The 27,619-nt window shown below is 49.1% G+C and overlaps 1 protein-coding gene across 1 annotated transcript in view; it reads left to right on the top strand.

Annotated features, from left to right (window-relative positions):
- nipal2 (NIPA like domain containing 2) overlaps window positions 1-27,619 on the top strand; it is a 194,049-nt gene that overhangs the window by 124,711 nt on the left and 41,719 nt on the right. Inside the window, exons 4-5 of the mRNA XM_085992280.1 lie at window positions 5,210-5,269; window positions 12,439-12,560. Of these exons, the coding sequence (XP_085848406.1) occupies window positions 5,210-5,269; window positions 12,439-12,560 (182 nt within the window). The remainder of the gene's footprint in view (window positions 1-5,209; window positions 5,270-12,438; window positions 12,561-27,619) is intronic.

Below are 27,619 nucleotides of genomic sequence, written 5' to 3'. Positions count from 1 at the left end.
CGGACATACAACCTCCGGATAAACCAAAGTTTCCTGTAATTCTATACAATAAGAACATAAGAATTAGGAGTAGGAGTAAGCCATTCGGCCCCTCCAGCCTGCTCCACCATTCAATAAGATCATGGCTAATCTTCTACCTCATCTCCAATTTCCTGCACTATCCCCATATCCCTTGATTCCCTTAATATTCAAAAATCTATCGATCTCTGTCTTGAATATACTCAACGACTGGGCCTCCACAGCCCTCTGGGGCAGAGAATTCCAAAGATTCACCACCCTCTGAGTGAAGAAATTTCTCCTCATCTCAGTCCTAAATGGCCGACCCCTTATTCTGAGACCATGACCCCTGGTTCTAGACTCCCCAGCCAGGGGAAACATCCTCCCTGCATCTACCCTGTCAAGCCCTGTAAGAATTTTGTATGTTTCAATGAGATCACCTCTCATTCTTCTAAACCCCAGAGAATATCGGCCTAGTCTACTCAATCTCTCCTCATGGGACAATCCCCCCATCCCAGGAATCATTCTGGAGAACCTTCATTGCACTTCCTCTATGGCAAGTATATCCTTCCTTAGGTAAGGAGACCAAAACTGTACACAATACTCCAGGTGTGGTCTCACCAGGGCCCTATATAATTGCAGTAAGACTTATACGCAAATCCTCTTGTAATAAAGGCCAACATACCATTTGCTTTCCTAATTGCTTGCTGTACCTGCATGTTAACTTTCAGTGATTTATATACAGGGACACCCAAGTTCCTCTGAACACCAACGTTTCCCAATCTCTCACCATTTAAAAAATACTCTGCTTTTCTATTTTTCCTACCAAAGTGAATAACTTCACATTTCTCCACATTATATTCCATTTGCCATGTTCTTGCCCACTCACTTAGCCTGTCTATAGCCTGAGGAAGAGAGTGTTTGAAGACCAGGACCTCAAACCCAGCACCAAGCTCATGGTCCACAGAGCAGTAGTGATACCCACCCCGCTGTACGCTTCAGAGACGTGGACCATGTACAGCAGGCACCTCAAACGCTGGAGAGGTACCACCAATGCGTCCTCTGCAAGATCCTGCAAATCCATTGGCAGGATAGGCACACCAACGTCAATGTTCTCGCTTAGGCCAACATCCCCAGCATCGAAGCTTTGACCACGCTCAATCAGCTCCGGTGGACGGGCCACATCGTCCGCATGCCCGATACGAGACTCCCAAAACAAGCACTCTACTCGGAGCTCCGACATGGCACGAGAGCCCTAGGTGGGCAGAGGAAATGCTTCAAGGACACCCTCAAAGCCTCCTTGAAAAAGTGCAACACCCCCACCGACACCTGGGAATCCCTGGCCCAAGACCACACAAAGTGGAGGAGAAGCATCTGAGAAGGCGCCGAACACCTCGAGTCTCTTCGCCGGGAGCAAGTGGTAGCCAAGCACAAACAGCGGAAGGAGCACACGTCAACCCAAGCACCCCACCCACCCGCCCCTTCAACAACCGTCTGCCCCACTTGTGACAGAGACTGTAGGTCCCACATTGGACTCATTAGTCACCTGAGAACTCATTTTTAGTGTGGAAGCAAGTCATCCTCGGTTCCGAGGGACTGCCTAAGAAGAGAAGAAGAAGCCTCCTTGCATCCTCCTCACAACTTACATTCACACCCAGCTTTGTATCATCAGCAAATGTGGATATATTACATTTGGCCCCCTCATCCAAATCATTGATGTAGAGCCTGCCAACCCGAAAATAACTAGTTTATTCCTACTCTCTGTTTTCTGTCCGTTAACCAATCCTCAATCCATGCTAGTATATTACCCCCAATCCCGTGAGCCCTAATTTTGTTTAAAAACCTCTTGTGTCGCACCTTATCGAATATCTTCTGAAAATCCAAATACACCACATCCACTGGTTCCCCCTTATCTATTCTGCTAGTTACAACCTCAAAAAGATTCGTCAAACACGATTTCCCTTTTATAAATTTGTGTTGACTAACTGGTCTGTAGTTCTCTGTTTTCTCTCTCCCTCCTTTCTTAAATAACGGGGTTACATTTGCCAACTTCCAATCCACGGGAACTGTTCTAGAATCTATGGAATTTTGGAAAATTATAACCATCAACTATCTCTATAGCCACCTCTTTCAAAACCCTAGGATGTAGGCCATCAGACTCAGGGGATTTATCGGCTTTCCGTCCCATTAATTTCTCCAGTACTATTTTGTTACTAATACTAATTTCTTTGAGTTCCTCATTCTCGCTAGACCCTTGGTAATCCACTATTTCCGGGAAGTTTTTTGCATCTTTTTCCGTGAAGGCAGACACAAAGTATTTGTTTAATTTCTCTGCCATTTCCTTATTCCCCATTATAATTTCTCCTGTCTCAGCCTGTAAGGGACCCACATTTACTTTCACTAATCTTTTCCTTTTTACATACCTATAGAAGCTTTTACAGTCTGTTTTTATGTCTCTCGCTAGTTTACTCTCATATTCTATTTTCCCTTTCTTTATCTATTTCTTGGTCCTCCTTTGCTGAATTCTAAAATTCTCCTAATCCTCAGCCTTACTATTCTTTCTGGCAACATTATAAGCCTCGTCTTTTGATCTAATACTATCTTTAACTTCTCTTGTTAGCCACTGTTGGACCCCTTTTCCGTAGGGGTTTTTGTGCCTTAAAGGAATATATATTTGTTGTAAATTATGTATTAATTCTTTAAATGCTAGCCATTGCTTGTCTACCATCATACCTTTTAATGTAGTTTCCCAATCTACCATAGCACACTCACCCTTCATACCTACGTAGTTTGCTTTGTTTAGATTTAAGACCCTAGTTTCGATTTAACTAAATCACTTTCAAAATCAATATAAAATTATATCATATTATGGTCACTCTTCCCTAAAGGCCCCTTTACTACAAAGTGATTAATTAACCCTTTCTGATTGCACAATAGAAATGTAAGTCTTTCACGACTTCAGGACGTCCCAAAGCGCTTTACAGCCAATGAGGTACTTTTTGAAGTGCAGTTACTGTTGTAATGTAGGAAACGCGGCCATCAATCTGCACACAGCAAGCTCCCACAAACAGAAATGTGAAAAAGACCAAGTAATCTGTTCTGGTGATGTTGGTTGAGGGATAAATATTGGCCAGGACACTGGGGAGAACTCCCCTGCTCTTCTTTGAAATAGTGCCATGGGATCGTTTACGTCCACCTGAGGGAGCAGACGGGGCTCGGTTTAATGTCTCATCAGAAAGACGGCACCTCAGATGGTGCAGCGCTGCCTCAGCACTGCACTGGAGTGTCAGCCTAGATTTTTGTGCTCAAGTCTCTGGAGTGACTCAGAGGCGAGAGTGCTACCCACTCAGAATACCATCTCTCCCTCCATGCTAATTCGGTATGAATTTTGGATTAGTACTAATAGCATAAAGGAAATATTTTCACACAAAGGGTTATTCGAATATAGGATGTGTTACCACAAGTGGCAATTGTATCCACCTCAATCCTTGCTTTAAAGAAAGAATTGAATAAACACTCAAAGAACAAAAATATTAAAGGGTACAGGCAAATACATTAAAGGGGAGGAAGTTTTGCTCCAGCTATACAAAGCCCTGGTTAGACCACAGTTCTGGGCACCGCACCTTAGAAAGGATATATTGGCCTTGGAAGCAGTGCCGCGCAGATTCACCAGCGTCTTAAAGAAGGAGAGAGAGAGGTAGCGAGGCAGAGAGGCAGGGAGGTTCAGGGAGAGAGTTCCCGAGCTTGGGACTTGGGCAGCCAATGGTGGGGCGACGGAAATCAGGGATTTCAGGGAAATCAGGCCAGAATTGGAGGAGTGCAGAGCTCTTGGAGGGTTGTGGGGCTGGAGGAGTTTACAGAGATAGGGAGGGGAGAGGCCATGGAGGGATTTGAAAAGAAGGATGAGAATTTTAAAATCGAGGCATTGCTGGACCTGGAGCCAATGTAGGTCAGCGAGCACAGGGGCTTTCAGATACCACCATAGAAAGTGGCTTCAAAAATCTGAATTGGTCTCCCTCAACGGTTTAGCAAATAATTTAGTGAGTCGACCATGTTTGAATAGCCTGCTGACACTCGCTCTCGAGGTTTATAAAGACAAAGAACTTGCATTTACATAGCGCCTTTCATGTCCCCAGGATGTCCCAAAGCGCTTTACAGACAAAGAACCGCTTTTGAAGTGTAGTCACTGTTGTTTTGCAGTCAAATGAAGAAACCAATTTGGGCACAGCAAGATCCCACAAACAACACTGAGCTAAATGACCAGCAAATCTATTTTGGTTGAGGGATAAATGTTGCCAAGGATATCTCCCTTCATGAAGTGCCATGGGATATTTACATCCACCTAAGCAGGCCCTCATCCGAAAGATGGGACCTCTGACAGTGTAGCAATCCCTCAGTACTGCACTGAAGTGTCAGCCTAAGTTAAGTGTTGAAGTCCTGGAGTGGGGCTTAAACCTATGACTTTCTGACTCAATGGGAGAGTGCTGCCACTCAGCCACATATGAATAATAGTCAACTTGGTGAGGTAAAGAAAGAACTTGCATTTATATTGCACCTCTCACAGCCTCAGGACACCACAAAGTGCTTCACAGCCAATTTTGAAGTGTAGTCACTGTTGTAATGTGGGAAACACAGCAGCCAATTGCATACAGCAAGCTCCCACAAACAACAGTGTGATAATGACCAGATAATCTCATTTGGTGATGTTGGTTGAAAGATAAATACTGGCCAGGATACCAGGCAGAACTAGTTTACGTCCATCTGAGAGAGCAGACGGGGCCTTGGTTTAATGCCTCATCCGAAAGACGGCACCTCCGACAGTGCAGCACTCCCTCAGTGCTGTACTGGAGTGTCAGCCTAGATTTTTGTGCTCAAGTCCCTGGAGTGGGACTTGAACCCACAACCTTCTGACTCAGAGGCCCACTGAGCCACTGGCTGACATAGGAGCATTGGTGACCGTGGAAACATACCACAGCAAGGAGTCAAAGCTTTGAGGGAAGAATGGGAGAAAGTTAGCCTGTTTGATCCCTTGCTCTCCTTTCTCCCTCCTGCTGCACATGCAAGAGTACCCATGGAGCTTTTGCTGACTATGATCAGTGTTCCAGCAATATTAGATATTTATCGCATTGGTTTATGATTTTCTGTTTTAATGCAAAACATTGATAATTGCGAGTACCATGCAATAATGCCAAAAATATCATTTTTTATTTAGCGAGTGCAGCCATTTCTGTGGTGTTCCTGAAGGAGACTCTACGTTCTTCAGATATCCTGGGTAAGTCATACCTTCCGTACCTCTTCAGTTTGAGTTACGTGGCTGATTACTGAATATTAATGCTGCATTATAACAGCCAACCCCTTGATTTATCTAGAGATCTGCGTTCTTTCCCTGTTGCCCCAAGGGTGCCCTTATCTTAAAACGTTATAAATAATTGGCCGTAAAAGAAAGATAAATGTTATACCATGGTGGTCCATACACATGTTCTGAAATTGGAGCACTGACATAATGAAGTAACATTTTGGGTTACAAAACTGAGCAGTCCAGATTCACAGGGTTAGGTGGTCAAATGGGAAGCAGACTTTTTATTCTAGACTGAATTACATGGAATATACAGCACAGAAACAGGCCATTCGGCCCAACTAGTCAGTGCTGGTGTCTACACTCCACACCAGTCTCCTCCCATTCCATCTCCCTCATCTCAGCCTTTCAGCATATCTTCCCATTCCCTTTTTGCTCGTGCACTCGTCTAGTTTAATTTGGAAAGCATCTAAGCTATTTGCCTCAACCACTTCCTGTGATAGCGAGTTCCACATTCTCACCACTCTCTGGGTGAAGAAGTTTTTCCTTATTTCTCTATTAGATTTATTCGTAACTATCTTGTATTTATGGGCCCCTAGTTTTAGATTCTCCCACAAGTGGAAACATTCTCTCCACATCTACCCTGTCCAACCCACCCATCATTTTTAAGTCCTCAGGAATAGTCAGGACTATTAGTTTACACTTCACACGAGTCTCCTCCCATTCCATCTCCCTCATCTCAGCCTTTCAGCATATCTTTCTATTTTTCTCTCGTGTACTCGTCTAGTTTCCTGTTGAAAGCATCTAAACTATTCGCCTCAACCACTTCCTGTGGCAGCGAGTTCCACATTCTCACCACTCTCTGGGTGAAGACGTTTCTCCTTATTTCTCTATTGCATTTTTTTAGTAACTATCCTGTATTTATGGCCCCTAGTTTTTGGATTCTCCCACATTCTCTCCACATCTACCCTGTCCAACCCATTCATAATTTTAAAGATCTCCATCAGGTCTCCTCTACGTCTTCTCTTTTCTAAAGAAAAAAGCCCCAACCTGTTCAGCCTTTCCCGATAGCTGTAATACGCCGCCTTTTAAGTCATATACCGCACGTGCAGAGAATAGTGATAGTTTATTGTCAACGGCATATCGATACGATGGGGGAGGGAGGGATTCTTCTCTGTAATCCCATCCGATTTCGGGGGAATGTCGGACAACTGGGGCAGTGGGGCCCACCGCCATCTCACTGCCTGACCGAGATTTCCATCCGCCCACACCCCTGCCCCACTGCCACTGCCACTGCCTACTCCTTCCTGCCCGCCACATGTAAATGACAGTGGGTGGGGGCGCGGGGGGGGGGGGGCCTGGGGTCCTGGTGGATTTCGCTGCTGTCCGCCAACACTTGCTGCCACTTCCCAGCGCCACCATGTGGGAGGTGATGGCAAACCGTGGGAAGCAATGGCGAATACTCGAATGGAGAGAGAGGGCCTTGCAATGGTCTGCTCTCCCTCCAGAGGCTCACCTGCTGAAGGCCTCGATCTCGGCCTGGGAAAATGCGCCCGGATTAGGGCGCACACGGAGGGTAGGGTTGAAGTAAACCCCTGATGAAACTCCGCCCAGAGGAGGAAATTTCAGGCCAAGAGTCTGGGACACTTATCGCTTAGGGTACATTGTTGGGATACAGTAAGGAGAACTTTACTCTCTATCATAGAACCATAGAATAGTACAGCACAGAAGGAGGCCGTTTGGCCCATCGAGCCTGTGCCGGCTCTTTCGAAGAGCAATCCAGTTAGTTCCCCCCCCTCCCCCCCGGCTCTTTCCCCATATCGCTGTAATTTTTCTCCTATGAGTATTTATCCAATTCCCTTTTGAAGGCTACTATTGAATCTGTTTCCACCACCCTACCAGGCAGTGCGTTCCAAATCCTAACCACTCGTGGCGTAAAAAAGTTTTTCCTCATGTCGTCTCTGGTTCTTTTGCCAATCACCTTAAATCTGTGTCCTCTGGTTACCGACCCTTCTGCCAATGGAAACAGTTTCTATCTACTCTGTCTAAACCTTCATGATTTTAAACGCCTCTATCAAATCTCCTCTCAGCCTTCTCTGCTCCAAGGGGAACAGCCCCAGCTTCTCCAGTCTCTCCCCGTAACTGAAGTCCCTCAGCCCTGGAACCATTCCAGTAAATCTCTTCTATGCACGCTCCAAAGCCTTCATGTCCTTCTGTTCGTCCTTATCCATGTGTTCCTGACGTGACAGTGTTTACTGCTGATATTCTGCTGCCTAAAATTGAAAATGATTCCAATTTACGATATGAACGTACTTGACACAACATAATTCTTTTTTTTAAAATGAATTGACCGAGAGGAATCCAATTACAAACTACTGCAGCAAATGTGTTTCTGCCGCTTTCATGATCACTTAATCATTTGTTGTTCTGTATCTTTAGTTCACAGTGAATGAGTCTGCCTAAAATAATCATAAAAAGAATGAAAGGGGGAGTCATAGGCCTAGAAATTCAGTTGTTTGCGCCAGCCGCTAGCGCCTTAGGAGGAGGAGATGTGGGGCGCTAGGCGGCTAGCGGCCGGGCGCAGCGCGATCTGCGCCTCTCCCCAACTTCAGTAAAGATTTAGCGGCGGCGCAAAGCCTTTGCGCGCGCTCAGCTGCGCGCGCAGATCCTGACGTCATTTCATCGTGCAACGCCCTTTGTGCGCCCCAAACCGGAAATTCAGTGGCGCCGGCCTATTGTGCGCCTGGCGCCCCTAGTGACTGGTAGAGGGGAACGGTTCCCAGTCGCTGCGGGGCGAGGGGGGCGCAAATTAAAGGGCACTCCTCCTGCAGTAGAAATGGCAGCCATTTTGCAACACTCCTTCTTTGTGAGAGACGGATCTTTGCAGAGAGACAAAGGCAGAGAGCTTTCTGGTTTGGCTCAACACTCGCACAGGTACTTGTGGCTTCAGGCCACAGCTTTGCACTTGTCTTTAACTTCAGAGCCATAGCATTGATTGGAAACATATAATGGGGGCTGCAATGGGTGCAAACGTTGGCCTTCTCCATAGTCCTGGGCATTGTACAGATCAAGCAGCAGTGGTCAAGCCTTGCTTCAGGGCTGCAGTGTGCAGGGCGTGGCAGGCAAACAAATCCACCCTCCCCCTTTAAGAGCTTACCGGCGCCAGAGTGTCTGCCGTCAATCAGCAACTCGCCGAAACTGCGCTGTGCCCGCCCTCGGGGGTATCGCCCCGGGCCGCCGGCTTAGCGCCTAATGATAGTCGTGCATCGCCTGTTTTAGCGCAGCAGCAACCTCTTGGGGCGATGCCACTGAATATCGGCGAAGGTGGCGCGAAGTTGCGTCGGGCGCAAACTTTAGCGGCCGCCCGGCTGTAGCGCCCCAAACGTGGCTATACTGAATTTCTAGGCCATAGAGTCATAATGGCACAGAAGGAGGCCATTCGGCCCATTGAGTCCGTGCCGGCTCTCTGTAGAGCAATCCAGTCAGTCCCATTCCCCCGCTCTATCCCCGTAGCCCTGCAAGTTTATTTCCCTCAAGTGCCTATCCAGTCTCCCCTTGAAAACATTGAGTGTCTCCGCTTCCACCACTTCTGTCGGCAGCAAGTTCCAGGTCCTCACCACTCACTGCATAAAAGCATTTTTCCTCACATCCCCCGCTGTATCTCTTGCCCAAAACCTTAAATCTGTGTCCCCTAGTCCTTGTTCCATCAACTAGTGGGAACAGCATTTCCCCGTCTAGCCTATCCAAACCTGTCATAATCTTGTGCACCTCGATCAAATCACCCCTCAACCTCCTTTGCTCTAATGAAAACAAATCCAGCTTCTCCAACCTGTCCTTGTAGCTAAGATCCCCCATCCCCGGAACCATTCTGGTAAATCTCCTCGGCACCCTCTCGAGGGCCTTCACATCCTTCCTAAAGTGTGGTGACCAGAACTGGACGCAATACTCCAGTTGTGGCCTATCCAGCGCTTTATAAAGGTTCAGCATAACTTCTCTACTTTTGTACTCAATACCTCTAATTATGAAGCCCAAGATTCCGTGTGCTTTGCTAACCACTCATAAGAACATAAGCACATAAGAAATAGGAGCAGGAGTCAGCCATTCGGCCCTTCAAGCCTGCTCCGCCATCCAATGAGATCATGGCTGATCTTCTGCCTCAACTCCATTCACCGGCCCTATCACCATATCCCTTGATGCCCTTACTAGTCAGAAATCTATCGACTTCTGTTTTGAATGTACCCAATGACTGAGCCTCCACAGCCCTCTGGGGTAGAGAATTCCAAAGATTCACCACCCTCTGTGTGAAGAAATTTCTTCTCATCTCAGTCCTGAATGGCCTACCCTTTATCCTGAGGCTGTGGCCCCTGGTTCTAGACTCCCCAGCCAAGGGAAACATTCTCCCAGCATCCACCCTATCAAGCCCTGTAATAATTTTGTATGCTTCAATGAGATCCCTCTCATTCTTCTGAATTCAAGAGACTACAAGCTTAGTTTACTCAATCTCCTCTCATACGACAGTCCCGCCATCCCAGGAATCAATCTCGTGAACCTTCGTTGCACTCCCTCTATGGTAAGTATATCCTTCCTTAGGTAAGGAGACCAAAATTGTACACAGTACTCCAGGTGTGGTCTCACCAAGGCCCTATATAATTGGAGTAAGACTTATTTACTCCTGTACTCAAATCCTCTTGTAATGAAGGCCAGCATACCATTTGCCTTCCTAATGGCTTGCTGCACCTGCACATTCACTTTCAGTGACTCATGTACAAGGACACCCAAGTCCCTTTGAGCATCTGCATTCCCCAATCTTTCACCATTTAGGAAATACTCTGCCTTCCTGTTTTATCTACCAAAGTGGATAACTTTACATTTATCCACATTATATTCCATCTGCCATGTTCTCGCCCACTCACTGAGCCTGTCGAGATCCCCTTGAAGCCGCTTCACATCCTCTTCACAACTGACACTGCCACCTAGCTTTGTATCATCAGCAAATTTGGAAGTGTTACATTTAGCCCCCTCATCCAAATCATTGATATAGATTGTGAATAGCTGGGGCCCAAGCACTGATCCTTGCGGTACCCCACTAGTCACAGCCTGCCATCCTGAAATTTATCCCTACTCTTTGTTTTCTGTCTGTTAACCAATTCTCAATCCATGCTAGTATATTACCCCCAATTCCATGTGCCCTAATTTTGTTCACCAACCTCTTGTGTGGGACCTTATCAAAGGCCTTCTGAAAATCCAAATACACCACATCTACCGGTTCCCCTTTGTCTACTCCACTAGTTACATCCTCAAAGAACTCCAATAGGTTTGTTAAACAGGATTTCCCTTTCATAAATCCATGTTGACTCTGCCCAATCTTACTATTAGTTTCTAAGTGCCCAGTTACTGCATCCTTTATAATAGATTCCAGCATTTTCCCAACTACTGATGTGAGGCTAACAGGTCTGTAGTTCCCCGTTTTCTCTCTCCCTCCTTTCTTAAATAGCAGGGTTACATTTGCTATCCTCCAATCTGCAGGAATCATTCTCAATATGTCCCGCCACCTTCAGTGACCTATGCACATTAACTCCCAGGTCCTTCTGTCCCTGCACACTCTTTAAAACTGTGCCATCAAGTGTATATTGTCTCTCCCTGTTCCCTGTGGGAGGTTAGAAATCGTTTCATCCCGTACTGGCTGGTGAGATTGTGGAATTCTCATCCACAAACCAAGCAGAGTCCATAGATTCTTTCAAAAGAGAGTCGCTTCAAAAACAGGACTGCTGAAGGGTGTGCGCGTCAAGCAACAACAACAACTCGTATTTATGTAGCACCTTTAATGTAGTAAATCGTCCCAAGGCGCTTCACAGGAGCGATTATCAAGCAAAATTTGACACCGAGCCACATAAGGAGATATCAGGGCAGGTGACCAAAAGCTTGGTCAAAGAGGTAGGTTTTAAGGAGCGTCTTAAAGGAGGAGAGAGAGGTAGAGAGGCAGAGAGGTTTAGGGAGGGAATTCCAGAGCTTAGGGCCTTGGCAGTTGAAGGCACGGCCACCAATGGTTGAGCGATTATAATCAGGGTTGCGCAAGAGACCAGAATTAGAGGAGCGCAGAGATCTCGGGGGGGTTGTAGGGCTGGAAGAGGTTACAGAGATAAGGAGGGAGCGAGGCCATGGAGGGATTTGAAAAAAAGGATGAGAAATGTTTTAATTAAGGCGTTGGTGGACCAGGTGCCACTGTAGGTCAGCGAGCACAGGGATGATGGATCGAACGGGACTTGGTGCGAGTTAGGACACGGGTAGCAGAGTTTTGGATGAGCTCAGGTTTCTGTAGGGTAGAAAATGGGATGCTGGCCAGGAGAGTATTGGAATAGTCAAGTCTAGAGGTAACAAAGGCATGGGGTTTCAGCAGCAGCGAGGGTGACTCACGCAGAGGAGAACACGGACACAGACTTAATCATTATCTTTTAAACTTAGTTTTGTTTTTACTGCTGCTCTCCACAGTAGTTCACACTGTCCTTCTTGAAGTTTCCGACCTCTAACACAACAGCAACAACAACTTGCATTTATATAGTGCTTTAACGTAGTAAAACATCCCACGGCACTTCTAGCGCATAATCAGATCAAGAAATTGACACCGGGCTACATCAGGAGATATTAGGACAGGTGACCAAAAACTTAGTCAAAGAAATAGCTTTAAAGGAGCGCCTTAATGGAGGAGAGAGAGTATTTAAGGAGGGAATTCCAGAGCTGAGGGTCCAGGTAGCTGATGGCACGGCCGCCAATGGTGGGGCGAAGGAAACCAGGGGTGCGCAAGAGCTGTAATTGGAGGAGTGCAGAGATCTCGGAGAGATTGGGAGGGGGCGAGGCCATGGAGGGATTTGAGCGCATACGAACAATGACAGACAGGAAAAGACCTTCTACTCCATCCAGCCCGACCCCCACAATTGCAATATCCTGTGCATCACAATAAATAGACTCCCTACCCCACCCGACACCATGCGATCTCCTGGAAACCGCCGTGGAGAACCTCTCTGTCCAACATGGCAGTGGTCGTCACAGAGAATTGGGGATTAACCATGACCAAATCCATATTGGCCAGTAATGCGGTATCTGATTGGACCGTTTTAAAGCTGCTTTGTCTTTGCTTTTTCTGTTAGGAGGATCATTGGCCGTACTGGGAACGTATCTTCTGGTGACCTTTGCCATCAACGTCCAGCAAGAGGTCACAGCCGTTAAAATCCACAGATATATCATCAGTTGGCAGTTTTTGGTCTACTTGGTAAGAGATTCTGGAATAAGGCGTATTTTAATTTTTTTTTATTTGTTCATGGGATCTGGGTGTCACTGGCAAGGCCAGCATTTTTATTGCCCATCTCTAGTTGCCCTTGAGAAGGTGGTGGTGAGCCGCCTTCTTGAACCGCTGCAGTCCGTGTGGTGAAGGTACTCCCACAGTGCTGTTAGGGAGGGAGTTCCAGCGACGATGAAGGATTGGCGATATATTTCCAAGTCAGGATGGTGTGTGACTTGGAGGGGAACTTGGAGGTGGTGGTGTTCCCATGCGGCTGCTGCCCTTGTCCTTCTAGGTGGAAGAGGTCGCGGGTTTGAGAGGTGCTGCCGAAGAAGCCTTGGCGAGTTGCTGCAGTGCATCTTGTAGATGGTACACACTGCAGCCACGGTGCGCCGGTGGTGGAGGTAGTGAATGTTTAAGGTGGTGGATGGGGTGCCGATCAAGCGGGCTGCTTTGTCCTGGATGGTGTCGAGCTTCTTGAGTGTTGTTGGAGCTGCACTCATCCAGGCAAGTGGAGAGTATTCCATCACACTCCTGACTTGTGCCTTGTAAATGGTGGAAAGGCTTTGGGGAGTCAGGAGACGAGACACTCGCCGCAGAATACCCAGCCTCTGACCTGCACTTGTTGCCACAGTATTTATGTGGCTTTGCAGTGCAGCCAAATTCCTACCCACTGCTCTTTGTTACAGACCCACTAGTGCATTCCTGTTTGGCCTTCCATTTAAACCAGAGACTCGTAAACCAACAATGCTTGGGCACCATGTTTGGAAGGTTCACTGGGCAAATGACATGACCTGTTGCACTGTGCCAGAGAGAACAGGAAGATCCCGGATTCCAGAGGGGAGCTGAGGGGAATTTTTTTCACACAGCAAGTTGTTGTGATCTGGAAGGTGCTGCCTAAAAGTGGTGGTGGAAGCAGATTCAATAGTGACTTACAAAAGGCAATACTTGAAAAGAAGACATTTGCAGGGCTATGGGGAAAGAGTGGGGAGTGGGACTGATGGGACAGCTCATTCAAAGAGCCGGCACAAGCATGGTGGACTGAATGGCCTCCTTTGGTGCTGTCGAGTTCTATGATTCCATCTCTGGTCTGGGCCGCTAGATGATCTCAGTTAGGATAGCGGCGTAAGTGCTAAAATTGGACTCCGCATCCTTCAGTTTGGGAGGTTGGGAGGAAATACAAATATTCACTGAAGCCTGCCGGAAAATGTACTCTTGGACGTTGGGTGAGGAAAGGGTCAGGTTGGCCTGTGATGCCTTCACAGTCAATTAACATGACAACATAGGAACAGGAGCAGACCATCCAGCCCCTCGAGCCTATTCCGCCATTCAACTAGGTCATGGCTGGTCTGTATCTTAACTCCATCTACCCACCATGGTTCCAGATCTCTTGCCTATCAAAAATAGCTCAATCTCAGTTTTGAAATTTCAGTGGACCCCCCCATCCTCAACAACTTTTTAACGGGAGAGAGTTCCAGATTTCCACCACCCTTTGTGTGAAGAAGTGTTTCCTGACATCACCCCTGAATGGCCTGGCTCTAATTTTAAGGTTATGCCCCATTGTTCTGGGCTCCCCCACCAGAGCAAATAGTTTCTTTCTACCTTACTCGAGGGAATACAAGCCTTAGTCTATGCAACCTGTCCTCATAATTTAACCCTTTTAGCCCCGCTATCATTCTGGTGAATCTCAATGGAACCCCGATTATCAAAATCCACGACAAAGCCTTGGACAACGTGGACCACTTTCCATACCACGGAAGCCTACTTTCAACAAGGGCAGATGTCGACGACGAAGTCCAACACCGCCTTCAGTGTGCCAGTGCAGCCTTCAGTCGCCTGAGGAAGAGTGTGTTTGAAGACCAGGATCTCAAGCCCGGCACTAAGCTCATGGCCTACAGAGCAGCAGTGATACCCACCCTGCTGTATGCCTCAGAGACATGGACCATGTACAGCAGGCACCTCAAAGCACTGGAGAGGTACCACCAACGCTGCCTCCGCAAGAGCCTGCAAATCCATTGGCAGGATAGGCGCACCAACGTCAGTGTTCTTGCTCAGGCCAACATCCCCAGCATCGAAGCTTTGACCATGCTCGATCAGCTCTGATGAACGGGTTACATCATCCGCATGCCCGATACGAGACTCCCAAAGCAAGCGCTCTACTTGGAGCTCCGGCACGGCACGAGAGCCCCAGGTGGGCAGAGGAAACGCTTCAAGGACACCCTCAAAGCCTCCTTGAAAAAGTGTAACATCCCCACCGACACCTGGGAATCCCTGGCCCAAGACCGCACAAAGTGGAGGAGAAGCATCCGGGAAGGCGCCGAACACCTCGAGTCTCTTCACAAGCGGAAGCCAAGCGCAGGCAGCGCAAGGAGCGCACGTCAACCCAAGCACCCCATCCACCCGTCCCTTCAACCACCGTCTGCCCCAGCTGTGACAGAGACTGTAGGTCCCGCATTGGACTCATCAGTCACCTGTGAGCTCATTTTTAATGTGGAAGCAAGTCATCCTCGGTTCCGAGGGACTGCCTAAGAAGAAGGAGGAATCTGCGCTGCTCCCCCTCCAAGGCCAATATATCCTTCCTGAGGTACGGTGCCCAGAACTGAACACTGTACTCTAAACGGGGTCTAACCAGAGCTTTGTGTAACTGTAACATAACTTCCACCCCTTTGTATTCCCACCCTCTTGAGATAAAGGCCAACATTCCATTAGCCTTTTTTGAAGTTATGTTAAACTTGTGTAGGACCCTGGTGAGGCTGCACTTAGAGTACTGTGCACAGTTCTGGTCTCCATACTTTAAAAAGTGTAGTGATCAATAGCATGTCATTCTATAGTGGACACTAGGTGGAGCCGTAGAGCTGTATATAGCTGTATGTATAAGACTACACTACCCAGCTATATATATATTAAGACTACATTACCCATGAGGCTAGGCTACCCATAAGGCAGCAGTCAAGATGGAAGCCTCTACAAGATGCTGTACAAGTCCACATGTGCTCAATAAAAGTGTCTAGCAAAAGCTAGCTGTGTTCATAATAAGAATGTCTATTTATTAATGAACATAACATGGTACCAGGGTGGTGAAGATCTGCTGAAAATTGTGAAAAGCGACATGGAGAATTTGAAGCCACCAGAGCGTTTGAATCTCGAGGGAAATGTCGACTACAACTGGCGGATTTTTAAACAACAATTCGAACTCTACATTGCAGCCATCGGATTCGGTACGAAGCCAGACGCAAGGAAGATAGCGTTGCTGCTTACGGTTGCAGGCCCACAGGCGATAGAGGTATTTAATACATTTGTATTTAATCCAGCGGAGAACAGAGAAAAATTAGAAGATGTGCTAAAAAAATTTGATGCACATTGCTCTCCCAAAAAGAATGAGACGTATGAAAGATACATCTTCTGTTCTCGGACACAGCAACAAAATGAGACTTTTGATAGCTTTATAACTGATCTGAAACTGAAAGCACAGACATGTAATTTCTCTGAGCTCAAAGCATCCATGATTCGTGACCAGATTGTGTTTGGTATTCATGATAAAAAAGACAGGGAACGTCTGTTGAGAGAAACCGAACTAACATTGGAAAATGCTGTGACAATATGCAAAGCCAGCGAGCTAGCTCAAAAGCATGCGAAGACTTTCAGTGAAATCAATAATGATGCGATTGTAGTAAGTGCTGCTGTCGGTGCTGTGTCCTACAAGGGGAAGAAACGTGGGCAGAACAGAAATGAAAAGCAATCGGAGGATGAAATTTTTAATTGTAAATGCTGTGGTTACAAACACCAGTTAAGACAATGCCCAGCGTTTGGAAAAATGTGCACAAAGTGTAATGGAAAGAATCACATTGCCAAACAATGCTTTTCAAAAGTAAAAACGACGAAAGGGCAACAAGTTAATGTGATTGAGGACACTGATTTAAGTGAGACATTTTTTGTAGGAATGGTGTCATGTGACGATATCAAAAAAGATACAGAAAATGTGCAGCCCTCAGAAATGGACAATGCTGAACATAAAGTCAATGCAGTAAAAGTGGACAAATGGATGATCCCACTGCAGGTAAATGGAGCATTAGTTACCTTGAAACTAGACACTGGGGCAAAAGCAAACTTAATCAGTATGAGTGACATTAACAATATGAAAGAAAAGCCCAAAATACAAAAAAAGTCAGTACTACTGAAGAACTATAATGGACAGAAAATAGATAGCTTAGGTGTATGCAGACTTAAAGTGACAGTCAAAGACAAAGTGCATCATCTCATGTTTTCTGTTGTGGCTGAAAGACTTGATTCGATACTAGGTGAAAAAGCTTGTGAAGACTTAGAACTGGTCAAGAGAGTCTACCGTATAAACTGTGCCATAAGCAGACCAGATGACTCAGGTGATGAAGCAGAGAGCCCATCAAGGATGAAAAGGCCAAAGGGTATCCATGTCCTCAAAAAGCCTAGTTTCTCCAAGAAGAAAGAAAAAGACTTTAAGGTCAAAGAGAAGCCAAAGGAAGAAAAGCACAAAGAGGAAAAACACAAGGAGAAAAAGTCCAAAGATATAACCGCAGCAGATGTTGTTAAGCAGTGGAAAGAGAAAAAGAAAAAGAAGAAGCCTGCACCAGAGCAGGAAGCAGTTCTGGTGGATACTCCTTCTTCCCTCAGGCCAATCTTTGGTGTTCCATTAGCCGAGGCTGCTGAGAGGACTATGCTGTATGATGGGATCCAGCTGCCAGCAGTTTTTCGAGAGTGCATTGACTACATTGAGAGTTATGGCATGAAGAGTGAAGGAAACACTGAAACCCTCTCCAAGCAAAGATCGCAAGGAGACCTCGATCTATACAAGAGCAGATTGATGACAATGCCGCAACTGCATCTTGTCATTCACCGCCAGAACAATCTCATGAAGACACATCAGACTTACCCGTGTTGAGAAGATCCACACGTGAAGTAAAAAAGCCTGATAGACTTAATCTTTGAGTACAATGTAAAGCTTTGAAAATGTGTTGACTGTTTTGAAAATGTTTATGTTTATAGAGCACTAACAAAAGTGTTACTGATATTACCTTTATTGTTTTCTTGAAAGTTGATTGATATTGATTTTGTTAAACCTCAAAGAAAGGGGGATGTAGTGATCAATAGCATGCCATTCTATAGTGGACACTAGGTGGAGCCGTAGAGCTGTATATAGCTGTATGTATAAGACTACACTACCCAGCTATATATATATTAAGACTACATTACCCATGAGGCTAGGCTACCCACAAGGCAGCAGTCAAGATGGAAGCCTCTACAAGATGCTGTACAAGTCCACATGTGCTCAATAAAAGTGTCTAGCAAAAGCTAGCTGTGTTCATAATAAGAATGTCTATTTATTAATGAACATAACAAAAAGGACATAGAAGTACTGGAGAAAGTGCCAAAAAGATTTACAAGGGTAGTATCAGGACTTTGGGCTGACACTGTGTGAGGTATCAGAGGGATCACAGGTGCTTTTAGCGCCAGCTCACACCATGGGTCATGCCTTCAGGACAGGGGGGCAGATAACTGAAGGGGGAAAAAAAACCCTATTTGGGGACAGGGATGAAATGGTCTGCTGGATGCTGCTCACCTCATTGCCGAATGTAATGCTACTCTGGGTAAGGCAAAAAAGTCAATGCTCTTCAGCCTTCCCTACTTCTATGCTGTCTTCAGCCACTGTTCTGGTTTTCAATCAGACATTACAATATTCTGTCATTCTCGCCCATCTAATGTTGATTTACCAGCCTCTATATGCAAGTTCCTGTGCTTCTACCTTTTTTTCCCTGGTACTTCTAGCTTCTGGTCACAGGCCACAGAACCACAATCGATAGTTCTGAGATTCCAGCCAACCCCTCAAGGTTGGGTGGGTAATTATTCTAACATTAGCGTGCTCTTTGCTGCTGATCAATCTTGTGTGTCTTGGCCAAATGCCAGCACCATTAGTGTGACATTCTTCTAATCATGGTATGTTTGAACAGCTGTTTGACATCCTGTTAGCAAGGGTGTGAGAGTATACCTGCGTGTGTGAGCCTGTGTAGGAGCGCATGTTTCAGCACACATATGCAGCTGTCTGTGTGTCTGCATTGCCTTTGAGTGAGTGAGTGTGTCTGTGCGTGCATGAATGAGTGCGTGAGTGAGTGTGTACGTGAGTGTATGAGTGACTGCATGAGTGAGTGAATGAGTGTGTGTGTGAGTGTAAGTGTGTGCGGATGTAAGTGAGTGAGTGTGTACGTGAGTGTGTGAATGAGTGCATGTGTCAGTGAGTGTGTACGTGAGTGTGTGAGTGAGTGCATGAGTGAGTGAGTGCGGGTGTGAGTGAGTAAGTGAGTGCGGGAGTGAGTGAGTGCGGGTGTGAGTGAGTGAGTGCGGGTGTGAGTGAGTGCGGGTGTGAGTGAGTAAGTGAGTGCGGGAGTGAGTGAGTGCAGGTGTGAGTGAGTGAGTGCGGGTGTGAGTGAGTGCGGGTGTGAGTGAGTGAGTGCGGGTGTGAGTGAGTGAGTGCGGGTGTGAGTGAGTGCGGGTGTGAGTGAGTGCGGGCGTGAGTGAGTGAGTGCGGGTGTGAGTGAGTGCGGGTGTGAGTGAGCGAGTGCGGGTGTGAGTGAGTGTGTGAGTGCATGAGTGAGTGTGAGTGAGTGAGTGCGTGAGTGAGTGTGTGCGGGTGTGAGTGAGTGAGTGCGGGTGTGGGTGTGAGTGAGTGCGGGTGTGAGTGAGTGAGTGTGGGTGTGAGTGAGTGAGTGAGTGCAGGTGTGAGTGAGTGCGGGTGTGAGTGGGTGTGTGAGTGCGGGTCTGAGTGAGTGAGTGAGTGCGGGTGTGAGTGAGTGAGTGCGGGTGTGAGTGAGTGAGTGCGGGTGTGAGTGAGTGAGTGCGGGTGTGAGTGAGTGCGGGTGTGAGTGAGTGAGTGCGGGTGTGAGTGAGTGCGGGTGTGAGTGAGTGCGGGTGTGTGTGAGTGAGCGAGTGAGTGAGTGAGTGCGGTTGTGTGTGTGTGTGAGTGAGGGAGTGAGTGAGTGCGGTTGTGTGTGAGTGAGTGAGGGAGTGAGTGAGTGCGGGTGTGGGTGAGTGAGTGAGTGCGGTTGTGTGTGAGTGAGTGAGTGCGGTTGTGTGTGAGTGAGTGAGGGTGTGTGTGTGTGAGCGAGTGAGTGAGGTGTGTGAGTGAGCGAGTGAGTGAGGGAGTGAGTGAGTGCGGGTGTGAGTGAGTGAGTGCGGGTGTGAGTGAGTGAGTGCGGGAGTGAGTGAGTGCGGGTGTGAGTGAGTGAGTGCGGGTGTGAGTGAGTGAGTGCGGGTGTGAGTGAGTGAGTGCGGGTGTGAGTGAGTGAGTGCGGGTGTGAGTGAGTGAGTGGGTGCGTTGTGAGTGAGTGAGTGGGTGCGGGTGTGAGTGAGTGGGTGAGTGAGTGAGCGAGTGTGGGTCTGTGTGGGTGAGTGAGTGAGTGAGGTTGTGTGTGTGTGACGAGTGAGTGACGTGTGTGTGTGAGTGAGCGAGTGAGTGAGGGAGTGAGTGAGTGCGGGTGTGAGTGAGTGAGTGCGGGTGTGAGTGAGTGAGTGCGGGTGTGAGTGAGTGCGGGTGTGAGTGAGTGTGTGAGTGCGGGTCTGAGTGAGTGAGTGAGTGCGGGTGTGAGTGAGTGCGCGTGTGAGTGAGTGCAGGTGTGAGTGAGTGAGTGCGGGTGTGAGTGTGAGTGAGTGCGGGTGTGAGTGAGTGCGGGTGTAAGTGAGTGAGTGCGGGTGTGAGTGAGTGCGGGTGTGAGTGAGTGAGTGCGGGTGTGAGTGAGTGCGGGTGTGAGTGAGTGAGTGCGGGTGTGAGTGAGTGAGTGCGGGTGTGAGTGAGTGAGTGCGGGTGTGAGTGAGTGAGTGCGGGTGTGAGTGAGTGAGTGCGGGTGTGAGTGAGTGCGGGTGTGAGTGAGTAAGTGCGGGTGTGAGTGAGTAAGTGCGGGTGTGAGTGAGTGAGTGCGGGTGTGAGTGAGTGCGGGTGTGAGTGAGTAAGTGCGGGTGTGTGTGAGTGAGCGAGTGAGTGAGTGAGTGCGGGTGTGGGTGAGTGAGTGAGTGCGGTTGTGTGTGAGTGAGTGAGTGCGGTTGTGTGTGAGTGAGTGAGGGTGTGTGTGTGTGAGCGAGTGAGTGAGGGAGTGAGTGAGTGTGGGTGTGAGTGAGTGAGTGCGGGTGTGAGTGAGTGAGTGCGGGAGTGAGTGAGTGCGGGTGTGAGTGAGTGAGTGCGGGTGTGAGTGAGTGCGGGTGTGAGTGAGTGCGGGTGTGAGTGAGTGAATGTGAGTGTGAGTGAGTGCGGTTGTGTGTGAGTGAGTGAGTGAGGTGTGTGTGTGAGCGAGTGAGTGAGTGCGGGTGTGAGTGAGTGAGTGCGGGTGTGAGTGTGTGAGTGCGGGTGTGAGTGTGTGAGTGCGGGTGTGAGTGAGTGAGTGCAGGTGTGAGTGAATGAGTGAGTGCAGGTGTGAGTGAGTGAGTGCGGGTGTGAGTGAGTGCGGGTGTGAGTGAGTGAGTGCGGGTGTGAGTGAGTGTGGGTGTGAGTGAGTGCGGGTGTGTGTGAGTGAGCGAGTGAGTGAGTGAGTGCGGTTGTGTGTGTGTGTGAGTGAGGGAGTGCGGTTGTGTGTGAGTGAGTGAGGGAGTGAGTGAGTGCGGGTGTGGGTGAGTGAGTGCGGTTGTGTGTGAGTGAGTGAGGGTGTGTGTGTGTGAGCGAGTGAGTGAGGTGTGTGTGAGTGAGCGAGTGAGTGAGGGAGTGAGTGAGTGTGGGTGTGAGTGAGTGAGTGCGGGTGTGAGTGAGAGGGTGCGGGAGTGAGTGAGTGCGGGTGTGAGTGAGTGAGTGCGGGTGTGAGTGAGTGAGTGCGGGTGTGAGTGAGTGAGTGCGGGTGTGAGTGAGTGAGTGGGTGCGTTGTGAGTGAGTGAGTGGGTGCGGGTGTGAGTGAGTGAGTGAGCGAGTGCGGGTCTGTGTGGGTGAGTGAGTGAGTGAGGTTGTGTGTGTGTGACGAGTGAGTGACGTGTGTGTGTGAGTGAGCGAGTGAGTGAGGGAGTGAGTGAGTGCGGGTGTGAGTGAGTGAGTGCGGGTGTGAGTGAGTGAGTGCGGGTGTGAGTGAGTGAGTGCATGAGTGAACGTGAGTGAGTGAGTGTGTGTGAGTGTGTGAGTGAGTGAGTGCGGGTGTGAGTGAGTGCGGGTGTGAGTGAGTGAGTGAGTGCAGGTGTGAGTGAGTGCGGGTGTGAGTGAGTGTGTGAGTGCGGGTCTGAGTGAGTGAGTGAGTGCGGGTGTGAGTGAGTGCGCGTGTGAGTGAGTGCAGGTGTGAGTGAGTGAGTGCGGGTGTGAGTGAGTGAGTGAGTGCGGGTGTGAGTGAGTGCGGGTGTGAGTGAGTAAGTGCGGGTGTGAGTGAGTGAGTGCGGGTGTGAGTGAGTGCGGGTGTGAGTGAGTGAGTGCGGGTGTGAGTGAGTGAGTGCGGGTGTGAGTGAGTGAGTGCGGGTGTGAGTGAGTGAGTGCGGGTGTGAGTGAGTGAGTGTGGGTGTGAGTGAGTGCGGGTGTGAGTGTGTGAGTGCGGGTGTGAGTGAGTGAGTGCGGGTGTGAGTGAGTGCGGGTGTGAGTGAGTAAGTGCGGGTGTGGCGTGAGTGAGCGAGTGAGTGAGTGAGTGCGGGTGTGGGTGAGTGAGTGAGTGCGGTTGTGTGTGAGTGAGTGAGTGCGGTTGTGTGTGAGTGAGTGAGGGTGTGTGTGTGTGAGCGAGTGAGTGAGCTGTGTGTGAGTGAGCGAATGAGTGAGGGAGTGAGTGAGTGTGGGTGTGAGTGAGTGAGTGCGGGTGTGAGTGAGTGAGTGCGGGAGTGAGTGAGTGCGGGTGTGAGTGAGTGAGTGCGGGTGTGAGTGAGTGCGGGTGTGAGTGAGTGCGGGTGTGAGTGAGTGAATGTGAGTGTGAGTGAGTGCGGTTGTGTGTGAGTGAGTGAGGTGTGTGTGTGAGCGAGTGAGTGCGGGTGTGAGTGAGTGAGTGCGGGTGTGAGTGTGTGAGTGCGGGTGTGAGTGTGTGAGTGCGGGTGTGAGTGAGTGAGTGCGGGTGTGAGTGAATGAGTGAGTGCAGGTGTGAGTGAGTGAGTGAGTGCGGGTGTGAGTGTGTGAGTGCGGGTGTGAGTGAGTGAGTGCGGGTGTGAGTGTGTGAGTGCGGGTGTGAGTGAGTGAGTGCGGGTGTGAGTGTGTGAGTGCGGGTGTGAGTGAGTGAGTGCGGGTGCGAGTGAGTGAGTGCGGGTGCGAGTGAGTGAGTGCGGGTGTGAGTGAATGAGTGAGTGCAGGTGTGAGTGAGTGAGTGAGTGCGGGTGTGTGTGAGTGAGTGCGGGTGTGAGTGTGTGAGTGCGGGTGTGAGTGAGTGAGTGCGGGTGTGAGTGAGTGAGTGCGGGTGTGTGTGAGTGAGTGCGGGTGTGAGTGTGTGAGTGCGGGTGTGTGTGGGTGAGTGAGTGAGTGAGTGCGGGTGTGTGTGAGTGAGTGAGTGGGTGCGTGTGTGAGTGAGTGAGTGAGCGAGAGCGGGTGTGTGTGAGTGAGTGAGTGCGGGTGTGTGTGAGTGAGTGAGTGAGCGGGTGCGGGTGTGAATGAGTGAGTGAGCGAGTGCGGGTGTGTGTGAGTGAGTGAGTGAGCGAGTGCGGGTGTGTGTGAGTGAGTGAGTGAGCGAGTGCGGGTGTGTGTGAGTGAGTGAGTGAGCGAGTGCGGGTGTGTGTGAGTGAGTGAGTGAGTGAGCGAGTGCGGGTGTGTGTGAGTGAGTGAGTGAGCGAGTGCGGGTGTGTGTGGGTGAGTGAGTGAGTGAGCGAGTGCGGGTGTGTGTGTGTGAGTGAGTGAGCGAGTGCGGGTGTGTGTGAGTGAGTGAGTGAGTGAGCGAGTGCGGGTGTGTGTGAGTGAGTGAGTGAGTGGGTGCGGGTGCGAGTGGGTGAGTGAGTGAGCGAGTGCGGGTGTGAGTGGGTGAGTGAGTGGGTGTGAGTGGGTGAGTGAGTGAGTGAGCGAGTGCGGGTGTGTGAGTGAGTGAGTGAGTGGGTGCGGGGGTGAGTGGGTGAGTGAGTGAGCGGGTGCGGGTGTGAGTGGGTGAGTGAGTGAGTGCGGGTGTGTGTGGGTGAGTGAGTGAGCGAGTGCGGGTGTGAGTGGGTGAGTGAGTGGGTGCGGGTGTGAGTGGGTGAGTGAGTGGGTGCGGGTGTGAGTGGGTGAGTGAGTGAGTGAGCGAGTGCGGGTGTGTGTGGGTGAGTGAGTGAGTGAGCGGGTGCGGGTGTGAGTGGGTGAGTGAGTGAGCGAGTGGGTGCGGGTGTGAGTGGGTGAGTGAGTGAGTGAGCGAGTGCGGGTGTGTGTGTGAGTGAGTGAGTGGGTGCGGGTGTGAGTGGGTGAGTGAGTGAGTGAGCGAGTGCGGGTGTGTGTGTGAGTGAGTGAGTGGGTGCGGGTGTGAGTGGGTGAGTGAGTGAGTGAGTGGGTGCAGGGGTGAGTGGGTGAGTGAGTGAGTGGGTGCGGGTGTGAGTGGGTGAGTGAGTGAGTGAGCGAGTGCAGGTGTGTGTGTGAGTGAGTGAGTGGGTGCGGGTGTGAGTGGGTGAGTGAGTGAGTGGGTGCGGGGGTGAGTGGGTGAGTGGGTGAGTGAGTGAGTGGGTGCGGGTGTGAGTGGGTGAGTGAGTGAGTGAGTGAGTGCGGGTGTGTGTGGGTGAGTGAGTGAGTGAGCGGGTGTGAGTGGGTGTGTGTGTGAGTGAGTGAGTGGGTGCGGGGGTGAGTGAGTGAGTGGGTGCGGGTGTGTGTGAGTGAGTGAGTGGGTGCGGGTGTGTGTGGGTGAGTGAGTGGGTGCGGGTGTGAGTGGGTGAGTGAGTGGGTGTGTGTGTGTGTGAGTGAGTGGGTGCGGGTGTGTGTGGGTGAGTGAGTGGGTGCGGGGGTGAGTGGGTGTGTGTGTGTGTGAGTGAGTGGGTGCGGGTGTGTGTGGGTGAGTGAGTGGGTGCGGGGGTGAGTGAGTGAGTGGGTGCGGGTGTGTGTGGGTGAGTGAGTGGGTGCGGGTGTGAGTGGGTGTGTGTGTGGGTGAGTGAGTGGGTGCGGGTGTGTGTGGGTGAGTGAGTGGGTGCGGGTGTGTGTGAGTGAGTGAGTGGGTGCGGGTGTGAGTGGGTGTGTGTGTGGGTGAGTGAGTGGGTGCGGGGGTGAGTGGGTGTGTGTGTGGGTGAGTGAGTGGGTGCGGGGGTGAGTGAGTGAGTGGGTGCGGGGGTGAGTGAGTGAGTGGGTGCGGGTGTGTGTGGGTGAGTGAGTGGGTGCGGGTGTGAGTGGGTGTGTGTGTGGGTGAGTGAGTGGGTGCGGGTGTGTGTGGGTGAGTGAGTGGGTGCGGGTGTGTGTGGGTGAGTGAGTGGGTGCGGGTGTGTGTGGGTGAGTGAGTGGGTGCGGGTGTGTGTGGGTGAGTGAGTGGGTGCGGGGGTGAGTGGGTGTGTGTGTGGGTGAGTGAGTGGGTGTGTGTGTGGGTGAGTGAGTGGGTGCGGGGGTGAGTGGGTGTGTGTGTGGGTGAGTGAGTGGGTGCGGGGGTGAGTGAGTGAGTGATGAATACAACACGTGTACCTGTGATCTCAATAACAGCTGTGCTGCTCTCGGTGGAAGCTCTCTTCATTTCCAGCGAACCGATTACAAACTCTGTGCTGACTGATTTAACTCTGTGTGGCTCCTCATCCCTTGGGAGCTGTGTTTCTTTTAAGTTGAAAATAATTGCGGCCAGAAACTAGAATTTTAGCAAATCTGATCTGCACAAACACAGCTGCGTATTACAGTAACATAATGTTAAAGTAGTGTTGTGTAATTACAACAAATCAGTCTGTGACAGTTCACGTATCTTACATCTCCCAAACCAATTACAGGCTTGTCTGTGGCGTTTATTTGGTTTCAATGTGACACAGGATCAAAGGGAGACTCGAGTTTACAGAGAACTACGAGGAGTTTACAGTGCAGGAATAGGTCTACAGGTGTTTGTGCACCACATGAACATCCTCCCAAACTATCGACACATCCAGCCATTTCTTTCTTCCTCATGTTTCTTTTACTTCTGAGTTTATTTATAATCATTGAATATCTCAGCATAAGTATGAAGTACAACCCAGAGAATGTGGAACTCGCTACCACAGGGAGTGGTTGAGGCGAATAGCAGAGGTGCATTTAAGGGGAAGCAGGATAAGCACATGAGGAAGAAAGGAATAGAAGGGTTATGCTGATGGGGGGTGAGATGAAGTAGGGTGGGAGGTGGCTCATGTGGATCAGTTGGGCCGAATGGCCTGTTTCTGTGCTGTAAAATTCTATAATTCTCAGTAACTTCCCGTTTGCTTTCCCGCCGAGAGTGCCTGGGTCTTTCTGCCCAATCGATCTGTTAGCTCTTCTATCCCCCGCTCAGTTTAAGCCATCTATGATGTTCCTGGTCTGCTCTTGTCCGACGACAGTAAGTTTCCCGGTTTCCTTTGAACTTTTATAACCGTCTCGTTTACTACCAATTTTCTTCCTTATTAGCCGAGGCATAGAATATAAGAGCAGGGAGGTTATGCTTGAACTGTATAAAACACTAGTTAGGCCTCAGCTAGAATACTGCGTGCAGTTCTGGTCACCACATTACAGGAAAGATGTGATTGCACTAGAGAGGGTGCAGAGGAGATTTACGAGGATGTTGCCTGGGCTGGGGAATTTTAGCTATGAGGAAAGACTGGATAGGCTGGGGTTGTTTTCTTTGGAACAGAGGAGGCTGAGGGGAGACTTAATCGAGGTGTGTAAAATGATGAGGGGCCTCGATAGAGTGGATAGGAAGGACCTATTTCCCTTAGCAGAGAGGTCAATAACCAGGAGGTAGAGATTTAAAGAATTGGTTGGACGTTCAGAGGGGAGTTGAGGAGAACTTTTTTCACCCAGAGGGTGGTGGGGGTCTGGAACTCGCTGCCTGAAAGGGTGATAGAGGCAGAAACCCTCATCACATTTAAAAAGTACTTGGATATGCACTTGAAGTGCCGTAACCGACAGGGCTACGGACCAAGAGCTGGAAAGTGGGATTAGGCTGGAGAGCTCTTTATCGGCCGGCACGGACAAGATGGGCCGAATGGCCTCCTTCGGTGCTGTAAACTTCTCTGATTCTATGATTCTATGATCTTATTTTTAAGCGGTTTCAAAAGTTTTTTTTATATCATATTTTTAATTATTCTCAAGATTCTTTTACTTACTACTTTTCAACAGCTCATTATTTTCAATCTTATTGAAGCCGTTACACCTGCGACCCACATTCCTCTGCAGTCAACAACAACAACTTGTATTTATATAGCACCTTTAGCGTAGTAAAACGTCCCAAGGTGCTTCACAGGAGCGATTATCAAACAAAATTTGACACCGAGCCACATCAGGAGATACTAGGGCAGGTGACCAAAAGCTTGGTCGCAGAGGTAGGTTTTAAGGAGCAACTTAAAGGAGGAGAGAGAGGCGGAGAGGTTTAGGGAGGGAATTCCAGAGCTCAGGGCCCGGGCAGCTGAAGGCACGGCCGCCAGTGGTGGCAAACACCCTTTTTGTAATTGGCATGGTATTTAACCCTTTCCGTGTAGTTCCATTTCTAAAGAAACTTAATTTTCATAATCCAACGATGCATAATAAACATGCATCTATAAAATAAGATACAACAAGAGGCTGTGTAAAACATGCTTTTTTTAAAGTTGTTTTAAATTTTTTCTAAAGCATGTTTCACTGATAGAAGTTTTGGATGAGTCATTTGATTATTTAGTTGACACTGTAGCAATCGGAGACTCCCCTAACACTGACTGTCCTTACACATCTTGTCCTGTTCGTCCAGGCGAGTTTTTATTTTAAAAGCAGATCACAAGCTCCTTCTTAACTTTTTAGTTACTTTCCATGAAATTTTTACTTCCGCCTGCTTTCAGCCTCTTCTTAAATCCCTTCCGCTAGTGGGATGAGAGTAGGAAGGAGCTCTCTCTCTCTCTCAAGGAGTCTGCGAAGGGATATTGTAAGCTAGGTGGGAGTAAGCTGTGAGGAGAAGAGTCTGCAAAGGGATATAGATAGACTGAGTGAGTAGGCAGTAAGGTGGCAGATGGAGTATAATGTGGGGAAATGTGAGGTTATT

Source organism: Somniosus microcephalus, chromosome 7 (genome assembly GCF_052327205.1).
Source record: "Somniosus microcephalus isolate GS21.2 chromosome 7, FLI_Smic_1.0, whole genome shotgun sequence".
Taxonomy (NCBI): domain Eukaryota; kingdom Metazoa; phylum Chordata; class Chondrichthyes; order Squaliformes; family Somniosidae; genus Somniosus; species Somniosus microcephalus.
The sequence above is the reverse complement of the archived record's forward strand: the minus strand, read 5'-3'. Positions and strand labels throughout refer to the sequence as shown.